At 41.4% G+C, this 15,278-nt stretch overlaps 2 protein-coding genes across 2 annotated transcripts in view; one reads left to right on the top strand and one right to left on the bottom strand.

Annotated features, from left to right (window-relative positions):
- Window positions 1–551: 551 nt before the first annotated feature.
- polr3c (polymerase (RNA) III (DNA directed) polypeptide C) lies at window positions 552–8,589 on the top strand. Its single transcript, XM_074653549.1, has 13 exons — window positions 552–713; window positions 1,467–1,613; window positions 2,247–2,511; window positions 3,003–3,304; window positions 3,442–3,546; window positions 4,746–4,919; window positions 5,404–5,455; window positions 5,567–5,627; window positions 5,710–5,860; window positions 6,755–6,856; window positions 6,987–7,036; window positions 7,966–8,115; window positions 8,219–8,589. Exons 2-13 carry the CDS (start codon window positions 1,467–1,469, stop codon window positions 8,298–8,300), a joined length of 1,641 nt encoding a protein of 546 aa, XP_074509650.1. The 5' UTR covers window positions 552–713; the 3' UTR covers window positions 8,301–8,589.
- itga10 (integrin, alpha 10) overlaps window positions 8,455–15,278 on the bottom strand; it is a 31,173-nt gene continuing 24,349 nt past the window's right edge. Inside the window, exons 13-30 of the mRNA XM_074653548.1 lie at window positions 15,121–15,264; window positions 14,206–14,412; window positions 13,978–14,108; window positions 12,580–12,746; window positions 12,293–12,435; window positions 12,091–12,201; window positions 11,924–12,009; window positions 11,676–11,817; window positions 11,490–11,582; window positions 11,294–11,370; window positions 10,663–10,752; window positions 9,971–10,055; window positions 9,730–9,843; window positions 9,547–9,654; window positions 9,354–9,467; window positions 9,167–9,262; window positions 8,966–9,079; window positions 8,455–8,880 (exon numbers count right to left, since the gene is read on the bottom strand). Coding sequence (XP_074509649.1) covers window positions 8,827–8,880; window positions 8,966–9,079; window positions 9,167–9,262; window positions 9,354–9,467; window positions 9,547–9,654; window positions 9,730–9,843; window positions 9,971–10,055; window positions 10,663–10,752; window positions 11,294–11,370; window positions 11,490–11,582; window positions 11,676–11,817; window positions 11,924–12,009; window positions 12,091–12,201; window positions 12,293–12,435; window positions 12,580–12,746; window positions 13,978–14,108; window positions 14,206–14,412; window positions 15,121–15,264 — 2,076 coding nt within the window. The 3' untranslated portion in view covers window positions 8,455–8,826. The remainder of the gene's footprint in view (window positions 8,881–8,965; window positions 9,080–9,166; window positions 9,263–9,353; window positions 9,468–9,546; window positions 9,655–9,729; window positions 9,844–9,970; window positions 10,056–10,662; window positions 10,753–11,293; window positions 11,371–11,489; window positions 11,583–11,675; window positions 11,818–11,923; window positions 12,010–12,090; window positions 12,202–12,292; window positions 12,436–12,579; window positions 12,747–13,977; window positions 14,109–14,205; window positions 14,413–15,120; window positions 15,265–15,278) is intronic.

Here is a 15,278-nt window from a genome sequence, read left to right as displayed (position 1 = left end):
GTGAGGGGAATTCAGGCTCTTTTTAGTGAGCCGGATCATTTGGCTCAGCTCACCAAAGAAGAGCCGGCTCTTTCGGCTCCCAAACGGCTCTTCGTTTTACCACTTCTGCCTTTTTATAATTCAGCCAAATTTAGCGCAGTTTTGACTCATGATTAGTATGTGTGCACATATATTACTTAAATTATTCAATATAATTATACTAAACCTTATAATTTCCATAATACCATAATTTTAAATGCTGCTTCGTTTCCGACTGTCAATCATCTTGTCTGCTATTCGTGCACCGCACCGCAACGCACCGCACCGCAAGAGATTAAGGATCCTTAATCCTTAATCTCTTTCGCAACGCAAAACATCGCACTGCATCGCAACGCAACGCAACGCAACGCAACGCCACGCTACGCCACGCAACGCCACGCAACGCCACGCAACGCCACGCAACGCCACGCAACGCCACGCAACGCCACGCAACGCTACGCAAGCTCTTATCGTTCACTTAAAAGAGCCGGCTCAAAGACCCGGCTTGTTCGCGACAGCCACATCACTAGTGTTCAACCACCAATAAACACTAAAGAAGAAGAAGAAGAAGAAGTAGAGGTGTTCATGTGTTCATGTGTTCATGTGTTGTCAACCAACAAGAAGCCGCATGAGTTTAGTCGACTATCTGCTGTAAAAGCAAGGATTTGCCTCTCTGTCCTGAAAGTTGTTGAAAGGTTTGTGAAAAAATACTGAAGTAGCTAGCAGACTTTTCTGATGACATCAAGTGTAACTGTTAGCTGGCTAGTATGTAACATGTGTTGACCTGACTGCGCAGCACAAAACGTTCACCTGCTGCAGCTTTGTGACTGTTACAATAAGCTTAACTGTCTTTTAACTCTTTTAAACTAGTCAAGCTATTTATTGCTGAACTGCTGACATTGGAAACTGTGCCCTATCTTTCTGTTTATATTGTCATTATGTATGATGACACTGCCAAGCAAGCTTCTGTACACTATATTAGCACTTATAAGTACACTAAATTAGAAAATGTAAGTAAGGAATATGTTTATTTGTTATTTATTTTTTCACAAATTACTACACAAACATAATAATTAAAAAAATAATAATATACAGTGCAGAACATCAGAAACACATGATGTGACTGTTCTTCCACTATTTGTTTGCAATATACAGTAATAAGATGCAAATTTATAATTTGTATGTATATTTTTAATTTAGTAACCAGTGTTTTGCACATAGTAACAGTTTAATTTCTTGCAATCTTGACATATTGCTTTTTGCTAATCTTTGTTTTCCATGATGACTGTCTTTGTAAATCCTTGTCAAGTCAATTTTATTTATTTAGCCCAAAATCAAATTTGCCTCAGGGGGCTTTATAATCTGTACATCGGATGAGGAAAAACTCCCCCAAAAAACTTTTAACAGGGAAAAAAAAAATTGCATTCAGTGACTGTTTTTCTGTGCAGATGACTGCCCAGGAGGTGCGTCTGTGTGGTCTCCTGCTGCGGGAGCACTTTGGAGAAGTGGTGGAGAAAGTGGGAACACACCTACTCAGAGGTGGAGCACAGAACTTAAGAACCATCATTAATGAGACTGGCATCTCACTGGACCTGGTACTGCTCCTACACTTACTGTTTCTAGGCTGTTACTGTCTCTACTTCACACCATGGAAGAGATATTATTATACATGATGTATTGAGTGTTATATACACTGCTGGTTCTCAGCATTTTCAAGCAGAGTTTAGCAGGTTACATTGTTGGACAGTCAAGCTATTTCTAGTCGTAATTTTGAAGTGTGTTTACATACGCTGATTATTCCACACCTGCAGCCGTAGTACAGGAGCAGTTTTTGCATCATCTGTTTAAATGCAAATTAAATCCTAGTATCCCCTTACATGACCGGTAGATTTATGCTCCAGAAACCTGATTATATTAACACCATGTCATAAGTGAAACAATTCCCGGGAGAATAAAAACATAACAATCAGTTTTTATATGTTTTTTTTTCTTTTTTATACAATAGTACAAAGAAGGTAGACATCATATTCTTTCAGTACAGAAAAATCTGATTAACAGTGCTGTTTACTGGGCTTATAGGAGCAATAACAGTAGCACAATACATGCTAATATGTGATGTAAAACATACAAATACATTTTCTGCCTTAATTTGATCGGTAATCTTGTGTTTGGAACTGGAGTCATGAAGGTAAAACACCTCTTCCCTCCCCCTTTCTGTCTCATTGTAGGTAAAGAAGTCCCTGTGTGTGCTCGTGCAGCATGGCGCTTGTGTGTTCAGCTCAGGCCGTAAAGGAGCCGGGAGCCCCGTAGAGTATCGGACCGGCTGTGACCGGATTCTGAGAATTCTGAGATACCCGCGCTACATCTACACCGCAAAAACCCTGTATGGTGATACCGGAGAGCTAATCATAGAGGAGTTACTACAGAGAGGTCACATGGCCATGTGTAGCACGGTTAAGACAGTCGCCGACCGCCTCACACAGAACATGGAGGGTCAGTATCAATCAAAGACTCTGCAAAAGCTTCTCCCTGGTTTTGGGTTTACTACTCATCGCTATCTTGGCAGTTACCAGAGCCAGAAAATACAAATTTGGTGAAATGGGAGGAAGGCCTTAGTGGAGGTCGTGTCTAGAAGGTAACCCCCAAGTTGGGAAAACGTGTGAAAACTCTTGCGAGACTTGCCCAACAATCTATCCTAACCTTTACTATTCGAGGTCAATGCCTAACCTCAACCATCTCACAAGAGTTTTGCAGCTTTAGGGTTACCTCCTAGACACGACCTTTAGTGGAAAGTAACCAGGCAGGATGAACAAGTGGCAACCACCACGTAACACCTGTCAATCAAGCAAACATGCACTAAAATATACACTTCTTTAAAAATCTTAACATCTGTGTAGAGAATAAATATGACTTTGTGGGTTAACATGGGATTTGTGTAAAATCTACAAAGAATTTTTGCAACAATTTTCTCTTTCCTGTTCTAGAGGGTCACAGCATGGATTACAGTGAAGTGTCTTCTTCCTTCTCCAAACTGGTGGAGACCCATTTTCTTCAGCGCTGCCCTCCTCTGACGGCAGCAGGACCAACAAACAGTGCCACTCCAGCAACGCCCGCAACCCCTGGTGCTCCTGATCGCCCCGTTAGCACCGCCCCGCCCACGCCAGAGAGCTTCCCCGACTGTTACAAGGTGCCTCACGTGACACTCATAGGGCGAGGCAAACGCCAACTCTCCAGCGAGGACGGAGAGGACCAAAGGAACGCAAAGAAGCCTAAAATGGATTCACAGGTGGGATGCTATACTTTTAACACATTTGCTGCGCTTTTAAAACTCCAATTACCTCTTCATTTCCCTTACATATAACGTGCTGCATATCTTTTGTGTGACCCTCCGTCTCTCTGTGTGTCTGTCTCTCTTATGCTCAGGCACACGGTGATGAGGGGATTTGCTGGCAGGTGAATTTTGAGAGGTTCCATCTCCACTTCAGAGACCAGGCCATCATCAGTGCTGTAGCCAACAAACTGGACCAGGTCAGGTTTTTACACATGGAGGCTTAAAATCTAATATTTAAGGAATAGCTATTTTGGGAAAATACGCTGATTCGCTTTCTTTCAGAGACTTAAATGAGAAGATTGATACCACTCATGTCAGTCTGTTATATGAAGCTAGCATTATGTTAGCTAAGCTTAGCATAACGACAAAAAATGAGGGAAGCAACTAGCCTGGGTCTGTGCACAAATAACAAAAGATACGATTTCTTTAGTTGATTAGTCGTTTTTTTATGCTTTTTTCATGCTGAATGAATCATTTCAGAGAAACTTATGAGATTTAAAGTAGTGCTTTTGTGTGATTCTTTGTGGAGAAACTCAGTTTTACAGATCTGTCGATTAAATCAACTAATCAACAAAATCGTATGAGTGTTAGTTCACTAAGAATGTCTTTGGTCGAGGACAGTCCTACTGCTAATGCAAACCGAACATTTCTCGTCTGCTGTAGCTTTCACAGTAAAAGCATTTAACTGGTGAACGTTTATTATGAACTAGTCACAGGAAATGCAATATGTTTGTCAGTGAGCTTGACACCGACCGCTATCATTCATCAAAAATGCATCTACTAAACAAGACAACGGTCATTTTCGGCATGTTTTGAAAGCGGATCAGTTTTAAATATTGCAAGGAGTAATTGAGCAATAAGTAGCAGCCACAGTGAGCTGTTGGATAAAGAGCTGCAGGCGACAGGTTACACAACTACAACTTCTCAGTGAGGTAACCAACTACTTTCACTTTCACTGTTTGCAGAAAAATTATGGAAAAAGGCCAATTATTTCTTGACTTCTTTATTAAAACGACAATAGTTTGTTTTGCTGCCTCCAGTATTCTGGGACGTGTAGTATTAAACCACATTTCACCAGTATATATGGTGTTGCCAAATCAACCAAGACTGAGTTAAGGATTGCCACTTTAAACTTCAGTTTTTGTACGGGTTAAACAAACAAGATGTATACCTTGTTAATTAGCGAGCTATAGAGGTGTTGGTGAGCAGATTTTGTGACCTTTAGACAGAACCAGGCTATTTGTTTGACCTTGTTTCCAGTCATGTCACATTCAGCAGTGCTGTAACTACATTTTTCCATCTGCCGGTCTGTTTTCTATACAGAGAAAAAATATCATTATGGTTGTTTATGATTATAATGATTGTCTTTCTAAATCATTTAATCTTAATAACCCAGACTAGCAGTGAGATAGTGAGGACGATGCTGAGGATGAGTGAGGTGACGACCTCGCCCACAGCCACCTGCACAAAGCCCCTCTCAGCCAACGAGATCTTCAGGTCCCTCCCAGCCAGCTACAACATCGCCAGACCCATCTTAGACCAGTACCTCACGCTACTGGTTGATGACCCGGTATGACCTCTGCAAGGCACCTGTCACATTTCACAATCTTCATTTGTATCTGCAAGATTTTTCTTTTAGATCTACTTAATTTAATTTATTTGGTTTCAAAGGACTGTGTGCACAGACATTAGTTATTTACATAGAAACAAAAAGATGGGAAGCTAATTTCCATCTGTAGTCCTAAACACAGAAACAACACACTACATAACATCACAACAAGATCACAATATAACATCACAGTGTCAAGTACAATCCAAAATACAATAAATACATATAAAACAATTACAAATATGACAGACTTCAGTCAAGCAGCTTATCACAAATAAAGACAGTAAAAATACCCCCTGCCTAGTATAACGTGCACAAGTCATTCACAGTGAGAGGGCCATGCACCCCACACACTAAAATAAGAGAAAGACTGAATTGATATTTAGTGCTGGCAATCTTAGTTGTTCAGAAACTAAGATTTCAGGTTGTTCTTTTCATTTCCTAGATGGAGTTTGTGGGGAAGGCTGGTGAAAGTGGAGGAGGGATGTACGTTGTCAGTATCCTTTTTTAAATTAGACGGTCATTTTGTCAAGAACCGGCACACTGTTTGGTACCATTTTTATTCATGAAACACAAGGCACGGATGCTTTTCATAACTCACCTCTCAGTCATAAACAGAGCGCTGGCCAATCTGGCTCGGGCCACGCTTGAGTCTGTAGTACAGGAGAGGTAAGTGTGTTTTTAATTGTGTATACATGCGGTTGTCCTATCAGCAACAAATCACTATTAATCACTGTTGATCTGTCATCAGATTTGGCTCCCGATCGGCGCGCATCTTCCGTCTGCTGCTAAGGAAACGTCACCTGGAGCAGAAGCAGGTGGAGGATTTTGCCATGATTCCAGCCAAAGAGGCCAAAGACATGCTCTACACGCTGCTCTCCCAGAACCTGGTCCAGCTACAGGTACAAGACGTGAAGATGCTTTCAGGATTCACCTCTTTGCATTTATATGTGTTCTTAGGATGATGGATTGTTGAACGCTTTTTCTCTTTATTCCCACAAACATTTAAACACTTAACATGTAAGAGCTTCCAAAACAGTCCTCCCTCTTAAAGGCAGGGTTTGTAAAGATTTTAGAAACTTTTTTTGTTATATTAGTTGAAATTCCTGTCAGCCTGACAGCAATCAATAAATCAAAGGCTCTGACAAAAATAAGAAAAAAATCCAGTATCTCTGGCTGTCATAGGACTGTAATAAACCCGTCCAATCATTTCATTCGGCCCGATTGTAATGATTGGATGGGCTACCTGTCTGTCCACCTGCGTGCACTCCGTCACAGGAGTCTTCCACAAGCTGTTAACTTTCATTGGAAAAGAGTTGGCAACATTGGGCTGGGTTTTTCGGTTGGATCATTTTTAAAGATCTAGTGTACTCTTACTAGTTTCTCAAGATCGCCCACCCTGCTTTTAACTGTTGCCACAAATTATCTGTAACTTTGACTAAATTAAGAGGACACACTGAACACTGTGATGGATATAAATATGCAAAGTCTCTTCAAGCCAATTTTCTTAGTGTATTATTATGAGCGACTGCCTGGAACGTAGGAGTAATCGAAAACAACCTGATCCAAAAACCTACTTTGAAAATGATTTGGCACAATTTTTGAAGATGCACTAAGTGAATGAGATATTTTAAAAACTAGACTTGTAAACTAGCTCCGTAGCCTAGTCTTTTGTTCTGTGTTTCTATGGATAATGACGCAGGAATAATTTAACAAAAGTGACCATTTGGCATCACTGACATAGTGACAATTTCAATGGGCACACTTGACAGACATATTTTTTTTTTATTCTTCAGGAAATCCCAAAGACTCCCGACTACGCTCCCTCTCGTACCTTCTATCTCTACACCGTCAACCAACTCCCAACTGCAAGAATGCTGCTTCAGAACTGCTACAAGGTAAAACGACAAACATGCTGTAACTTTCAGAGCTCTGGATAGAAGAGGACTACCTTTGACATGTTTTATGTCTTTCATGCTGGTTTTGCCTTCAGTAATGTTTTGTCTATGGACATTTTTCTCTGTGCAGACAGTCGCCAACCTCATAGAGCGACGCCTGTTTGAGTCCAGAGAGAGCAAGTGAGTTCATCATAGCTGTATGTCGCCATGTTTTCTGCTCTTGCAAGCCAGATCATTTCACACGATCAGCTTTAAAGGATAAATTTGGTATTTTTTCAACCTGGACTCTATTTTCCCATGTTTTCCCAAGTGTCTGATGGGGACAACGATTTTTGATATTTTTCCAGGATTGAGGGAGAACGCTGTAACCGGCAAGTGAGCAGCATCAATGTAACGTTACATCCACTAAAAGTGTTTGTTTTTGCCACTGACAGGCTCATATTGTTATTATAAGTGTCTGACAACATTATGGAAAGGACCCTTACCTTTCACTTGATCTGGTCTGATTTTGTGTCCAAGTCCTGCTTAAGGAGAAGTCTCGTGGTGAAATCTGAATATCCGTATACACTGGCTCAAATAAATACGGGCTGCCATCGTATTCAAAGAGCTCGTCCACATTGTTGAAATCATCTAAATATTCAGCCATGATATTGAAAATCTTTTAGATAAAACTAAGCTACGCTTTCTGTACTCCAACCCAACTCCGGCTGGCACTCAGGTTTCCCCTATGGATGTATTCCACTATTCCACCGTTCGTCAGATTTCTGAAAGAAACCTTTCCTTGAGCAAGACTCTTTCCATAATGTCAGACATTTATAATAACAATCGGAGCCTGTCATGGGAGAAACAAGCACTTTTAGTGGACGTAAATGACGGTGCCAGCTTGCCCCTATAGCACCATATTTCAGCCTGTGAGCAGCTGCCGTCTACAGCGCTCACCCTCAATACTGGACCAGTTTCAGAAATTGTCCCTCGTTAGTCAGTTAGACACAGAAACATGGGGAAATAGTGTCCAGGTTGAAAAATACCGATGTTACCCTTTAAGAGTTATCTGGCCCACACACTGTGTCACAGATCAATGTTTGACTGGTTTCCTGCTTGACTCACAGGCGTCTGCTGGAGAAATCCCAGCGAATCGAGGCCATTCTGGCATCTCTGCAGGCCAGCGGGGCCGAGCCGGAGCAGCTGACGGAGGTCGAGGAGATGATCACTGCTCCTGAGAAGCAACAGCTGGAAGCCTTACGGCTTCACATCAACAAGTAAGAGCACAAAACAAAACTACAATTCTACAGGTGCCATTATTGAATCACCTCTTTGGTCTGTTGGTGTTACTATCCTCACTATTGTTCTTTTCCCCTCCAGGTTAGACTCAGCAGAGAACCAGGTTGATGAAACCATCTTTCTTTTAGAGTCCTACATCAACTCCACCGCATCCACAAGTTGAGAGCATCACAACTCACACAGTACTTCTGAAGATTTGTGGCTGTTTTATAGTTTCTGTGACTGGATTGACTCAGTTTGCAGTGCAGTCAAATCTGAATAGATTGCTTGTTTTTAGTGCACTTAGCAGCAAATGAATAAACTAAGCACAAGAATACTTCTTTACAACAATTTTTAATTTCATTGAAGAACAAACACAAAACTGTAAGACAAACATAGAACAAAGTGATTTTTTGAAATGCAAAACCGTGAAGATGTCTGTATATTAAATAGAAGAATTGTGGTTTAATACACTTTGGTTTTTCCTTAAAATTACAAAAAAAAGATTATTTACATAAGTGCTCCCGACCCTGGAAATAGTGGGTAGTGCATTTCTGTTGGACCCTCTCGATGCTCTCTTTGGTCCTGGAGGTCCCTGTTGCGTCTGTGTGTCGAGTCCAAACTGTCTCTGTGCCTGGTAAAGAGGTGGACTCGGCTCGTGTGGTAGTTGTCATGGCAAATGACTGTTGTCATGGCAGCAAAAGTTGGGCTCAGTCCTCATGGTTCTCATCCTCTGCTCTCTGTTTGCGTGCGAAGAATCCCATCTGACGAGAAGCGAGATAAATTGATATTCTGTCCACAACACGCTCACTTTCCTGAAGAAATTTTAAGGTAATTGTAACAAAATACCTTCCATAGTATGAAAATGATGAGGGCCAGTAGCAGCAAACCTCCAATGATGCTACCAATCAGAATCCACAGCGAGATGGGAATAGCTCGGCCCTTTAGCACCTCCAGTACAGTCTATAGAAAAACAGATGAAGGGAGAGATTGGAGAAAGTAAACGCCATTCCCACTCTGCCTCTCAAAATCCCATTACAGTCTTCTTACCTCCCTCCAGACTGTTCCCGTGTCCAGAGTGATGAGGTTAGTCTCCTGAGCTGCGAGGTGATAGGCACCTATTATCTTCACTGACTTATATTTGGCCTACAAAAAGAGACACAGAGGTGATGACCAATGTTTGTGTCATAGGACAGAAAGGCTGAAATGAGCATCTGAGAGCTGTTGTGTAACTCACTTTTCTGAAAAAATCATCATGAACTCTGCGGCTGACGCGAATGACGGCGGACTGCCCTCTTAGAAGCTGCTGGACTTCACACACAACCTCAATGCACCACGATCTGCTGCAGTTCTAAACACGTAGATGCATGTTAACACGTATACTGATGCGGCACAGTGTTGAGTAGCTGCCGTGTTACCAGGGGCCTCACCAGTATGTCATTCTGCATCATGTCTTCAGGATGAAGGGAGCGCACGTCTCTCTGTCTGGCTTTCAGCTGGGCCAGATCGCTCAGCACACTGCAGTTCACCCCTGTGGCCTACGGGGGCAATTTAAATATGTCAGATTTGATCTAAAAGAGAGATGCAAACACTCATACAGCAGCAGTACTCACGTTGTATGAAGAGACGTCGGTGACAGTCATGAAGACTCTGTCTCCTGCAGCCACAGAGGGCAGATGCAGCCTCAGCTCCATATTACTCACAGAGTAACAGCCGAGGTTCTGCAGCTAAAACACAAACAAAGAAATGCTCTAGGTTTGCCCTAGTTTTTTTTACAGTGATGATGACTAGTTTTAGAATAACTTGAAGCCATGGGTTTCATTAAAGTGTATAAAAAGAGCATGTGAGCTTTACCCTGAGGTGTGTGTAGAATTCTGGTCCGATGGCCTCCGACACTGTCCGAGTTGGGTGGACCTCATATCGGTTTAAATTAGAGTCACTGCACAGAAAAACAGTTGAAAAACACATTAATGCGGCAGAGGGGAACTTTGAGTAAATATGATTTTAAAAAAATATATATATTTCTATAAAACATGAGACAGATAATCTGGAAAAAAAATCATGTTTCTCCGTGTTCTCCTGTGCTCCGAATGGCATTTGCAAGATTTCACAGCACAGAATGAAAACAAGTAATCAACTCACAAAACTCACAAACTCCAAGTCAAATTAGGCAGCGCTGATCAAATATGAATCAATATTCTGTTACTGTAATGCCTATTTCTCATCTCAAATGTTTTCAGAAAACATCTTGTAGTGTACTGTTTAGCTGTAAAATTAGAAAGTTTGCTCTGGCCGGTGGGCGGTGCTTGGTTTTTGCTTGACTGTTTTCAACATGGTGGCTGGTTCACAAACTTTCTCATTTTACAGCTAAACGGTACACTAATTTTTCAGAGGATTTTTTTCCCAGATTATATGTCTCATGCACTCCTGTCAGGATATAGTGACAGTTTTATAAAAAAATACTTTTTATCATATTGGCTCAAAGCATCTTTAAACACAAAAATATCTGATTGTTGAATAATACATACAGTATGTTGCACACGTACCTGCTAACAAACAAATCTGGTTCATACTGAACAAAGCTCTGCAGTTGAACACTGTTGTCCCCCAAAGTATCCTTTCTCTCGATACTGTCACTGTAAAAGAACAAGAGGGTTACGTAAACTCTTTTCACGCAATACTTTTAATCTCTTGTTGTGGAAACAATATTAAAGAGGGCCTATTATGCTCATTTGCAGGTGCATACTAGAACATGTTTACATGCTTTAATGTCCAAAAAAAATAGCTTTATTTTTCTCATACCAGCTGGCCCACTTTTGTAATTGGTCAACTGAACCAAACTCTTTGGACTCAGCTCCAGCTCCGCTCTAACTAGCTTTGTTTGAGGGTGTGCCAAACTACCCGCTAGCAGGTATTATGCAAATGTTTTAATTGATGACATCACCACGTTACCGAAAAAAGGGAGTTCAGGAGCAGTGTTTCTGTGGGGGAGAGTAACTCCCTTGTGGACTTTGGGCTTTGTAACTTTGCAGACCTTTTACATGCACTGAAAAACTACTGAAGAAACACACTAAAGGAAAGGGGAAAAGCACAAAAGCATAGTAGGTCCTCTTTAAAAAACTTTTTATAAAACTCTTTATTGAAGTTTCCAGTATTTGTGTATGTGGAGTGAGCTACCTGGCAGCATGAAGCTTCATCTGCACTCGACTGTGCAGAGATGTGCAGCTGAACTCAAACTCCAACATGAAGTTAACCTGCAAACAAAAAAAAGAGAAGAGAAGCCTGCTGAAGTGACACATTTCACCTGGAGGAAGTGAAGTATGAGTGGGCTGAGTCGAGAGTGATGGGAGTTATTTCCCCGGCACGGACATACTTTTGACTGGGAGCGAAACACTGGATAGCTGACGTTACACGAGTGACTGTTGGCACCAAGTGCTGTACACTCAATCTTAAAGTGGGCATCTTCCTACAGCAAAAAGAAAGAGACAAGCAGAAACTGTGCGTTAGTTTCTCGATCTGTGTAAATGTGTATGGCGAGCATGTGTATGTGGTTTATTACCCTAATGCTGAGGCTGGAGAAGTGCAGGTTGCGTGAATAGTGCAGCGTCAGGCTGGTGTTGTAGGCGTTTTCCAGTCTGTTCTGAAGCTGAACCTCCACCGCCAGACGCCTACGAGGGCTGCGAATCACATAAGGCTTCTGTCTGTGGAGGAAACAATGAAAACTCACTGAAACCCAACTACTGAGTTCATATCTGATCTTGTCATGCAGAAAGGAAATAGAACAAGAGGGATATCTCAAATGTGTACCTTGTCCCAGAGATGTCCATATGAGCCTGCAGCACCAGGTCTGTTGTACACACATCGTCCTCACCGCAGTCTTTAAAGAACTGGATCTGGAGAGGACAACATGTTTGATGGAGAACAGAGGGAGGAAATGTGATGCAGTAAGGAAGCTAGAAATGATAACCACTCACAGATTTCTTGACTGTTGTTGGCCAGCCTTCATCCAACACTGGACCGCTCTCTGTATCGTTGATCTTAAACCGCAGTGAGAAGCTAATTGGACGGATGTAATCTGCGGTGTCCTACAACAAAGACAGAAATGTTAGTGACAGAATAAAGTCACCAAATCATTTCAATGTCAAACGTGTGGTTGATGTGTGTACTGATGCTCACATAGACATGGAAGGGCAGGTTGTAGCAGAGAGTTTGTCCTGTGTGAACTTGGACTGCCAGCTGGGTCTGTCGGTTGGAGCTGTCGTCAAACAGCGCCCTCGCAGACAACTTCCTGTCGTCCAACATAGCCGACACCCACAGATCTGAGGAGAGAGCAGGTAATTAGGACAGATGGTGAGTGTTGGAAAGTTCCCACTCTAATTAGTGTGTGTGTCTGTGCCAATTCACAGCACCCACAGTCCTCGTTTTATAAGGATTAGAGAGGGTAAGAAAATAAAGAGTTATACCGAAGCTGTTGCTTTGTGGTCCGGGGGAGCGGGAGACGGTTGTGAAGCAGGCAGTGGCGTTGAGACAGGCCGACTCTCTGGCTCCCCTCTGGCAGGTCTTCTGAATGACGTTGATGGAGTGCGGCTGGAAGGACAGACTCACATTGATCTGGACTATGCTCCGAGAGCTGGGGACAGGAGGGAAAGTGGATGATAAAACAGGATTTAAAGAGGACTTATTATGCTTTTGTGCTTTTTCTCTTTCCTTTAGTGTGTTACATAGTTTTTTGTGCATGTAAAAGGTCTTCAAATTACAAAGTCCACACCAAAGGGAGTTATTATCACCCCCAGAGAAACACTGCTCCTGAACTGCCTGAAACACCTTGCTTGGAGTCCCGCCTTTTCTTACGTAACGTGGTGATGTCACCAAGTAACACATTTGCATAAGACCTGCCTAGCCAACCCTGTCTCCTAAAAACTACGTTCCCATATAACTAAATTGCATTCTAATTTGGAAGGAAACGTCTTGTTGCGGATTACGTTTGTCTTTTATGTATCACAAATACCTTTATCTGTGACACAGTGACGTAATGTATTGAGCAACAGTGAATTAAAGTTACTCTGAATAATAACGTTATTTAATAATAACGGGGTATAACAAACGAGAGAGTCCACTACTGGTGGGCCAGAGGGAAGGTGGATGGGTCCAACACACACCAGACTTTCCCCCAGGAGACCGCTGTTTGTGTCTCGTGTGAAACGCAGTCATTTGTTGCATTTTCGTTTTGGTTTGTTTCAACGTCATTTTAAGCCAAACCCTGATGTTTTTTTAGTAAACCGTAGTACACGTTAATCACGTGTTTTAAAACTGTTTAAAACTGCGACCGTAATCCAGGAGAGAATACGTTTCCCTCAAAACGTTGTGGGAGACCTGGTTGGCCCAGCAGCTAGTTTGGCACGCCCTCAAACAAAGCTAGTTAGAGCGGAGCTGGAGTGGAGTTCAAAGTGTTTGGTTCGGTTGACCAATCACAACAGAGGCCCAGCTGACCAATCAAAGCAAACTGGAGCTCAAACAGAGGGTGAAAAGACAGCCGCAATGAGAAAAGTAAAGCTTTTTTTGAACATTGAAGTATGTAAACATGTTGTAGTAGAAACCTAAAATACAAGTATGCTCTCTAAAGTAAGCATAATAGGTCCTCTTTAAGTTTTAGCCATGTGACACCACAGAAATATAGAAGCCAATAGATGATTTCAGTCTACATAGGAAATAAATGTATAATTTTTTAAAATGTGTAAACCAGCTGTCTATAGGTGGTGCATTTTATGTTTACCTTCATTATCTTCCAGTGTTTGCAGCTATAAAATAAAATCTGTGCTGGTAATGCCCTTCCCTCCGTCCCCAACTCTGCCTCTACCTACCTGAGCATTACAGCATTGCCCTGGGCTCCCACTGCCAAGTCTATTAGCTCATCTCCATCCAAATCCAACCGAGCACTCACACTGCGGCCAAAATACTGCAGGGAGGGGGAAATCGATGACCCTGAAATACGCTGAGAGGACAGGAGAGGCAGAGAGAAAGAAAAAATCAGTTTGATTGAATCCTGAAATACACCAGTGAAAATGTAATTGTAGGCAAATGACAAGTACCTGCTTGTAATCGTGGATGATGTAGATACCGAATCCATGGTAGATGTAGATGGCCCCCCTGTGCTCGTCCTCCAGCGGGGCTCCCACCAGCAGGTCATTGAAGCCGTCGTGGTTGAGGTCTGGAGCGGCTGCCAGTGCGTAACCAAACCTGGCATCCTGGGACTTATCCTCTGACTTCAGAGTACCGTTGGATACAAACACCTCCTCCTGGGTGATAAGAAAGAGGAGGAAGAAGAGTTTGGAGTCATAAGAGTGTCATAATATAGAATAAATCTGTGAAAATTAGAAAATAAATATGGAAATAGAAAGAGGAATAAATTAAAGAATATATAAGTAAATACAAAAATGTGGAAATATAATGAGGAATAAATAAAAGAATATATAAATTCATTTAAATATGTGGAAAATATAATGAGGAATAAATAAAAGAATATATAAAACTAATTTAAAAATGTGTATATATTAAGACTAATTAAGTAAATACAAATTTGGAAATAAAATAAAAGAATAAATAAATGTCGAAATATAAAGACAAATAAAATAGAAAAGAATAATTATTCATTTTCAATTTATTTTTTTATTTATTTCTGTATATATTTATTCCTGCATTTTAAAATATATATATTTTTTGCATTTAAATGACTTTTTCTGTATATATTTTTAAAATGTATTTATTTTTAAAAATCATTTATTTTTATCCCTTCATTTTTCCTTATTCTTTTCCCTATTTGCTTTTCCCTTATTGCTTTTGCTATTCCTTGAAGGGCCACGCTGTCAATTACAGGATACAGGATACATCAGTCTTTTTAAGAAATTGTCATGGAAGCCTAACAGCAGTTTAAGAAATGTTGTGTATTCTTGTTGATGCATAATAATCCGTAAGGAAAATAATGATCCATGCCACTGCTGTCTTACCCCACTGAGGGTGTAGATGTAGACTCGACCAGTCTCCTTGTTTCCTGATCCGAGATACATTGGAGCTGCAACCAGAAGGACATCCGTGATGCCATCCTGGTCGATATCCAGCCCACACACCTCGCTGCCGTAGTAAGATCCAATCTACAGACAGAAAC

Source organism: Sebastes fasciatus, chromosome 12 (assembly GCF_043250625.1).
Source record: "Sebastes fasciatus isolate fSebFas1 chromosome 12, fSebFas1.pri, whole genome shotgun sequence".
NCBI classification, from domain to species: Eukaryota; Metazoa; Chordata; class Actinopteri; order Perciformes; family Sebastidae; genus Sebastes; species Sebastes fasciatus.
Note: the sequence above shows the minus strand (reverse complement) of the source record. Positions and strands in the feature narration are given on the sequence as shown.

Coding starts and splice junctions, on each gene's coding strand:
- polr3c (XM_074653549.1), top strand. CDS start 1,467: ATGACTGCCCAGGAGGTGCGTCTGTGTGGTCTCCTGCTGCGGGAGCAC. Junction 7,037..7,965: donor TTTGAGTCCAGAGAGAGCAA/GTGAGTTCATCA, acceptor CTTGACTCACAG/GCGTCTGCTGGAGAAATCCC. Junction 8,116..8,218: donor TTACGGCTTCACATCAACAA/GTAAGAGCACAA, acceptor TTTCCCCTCCAG/GTTAGACTCAGCAGAGAACC.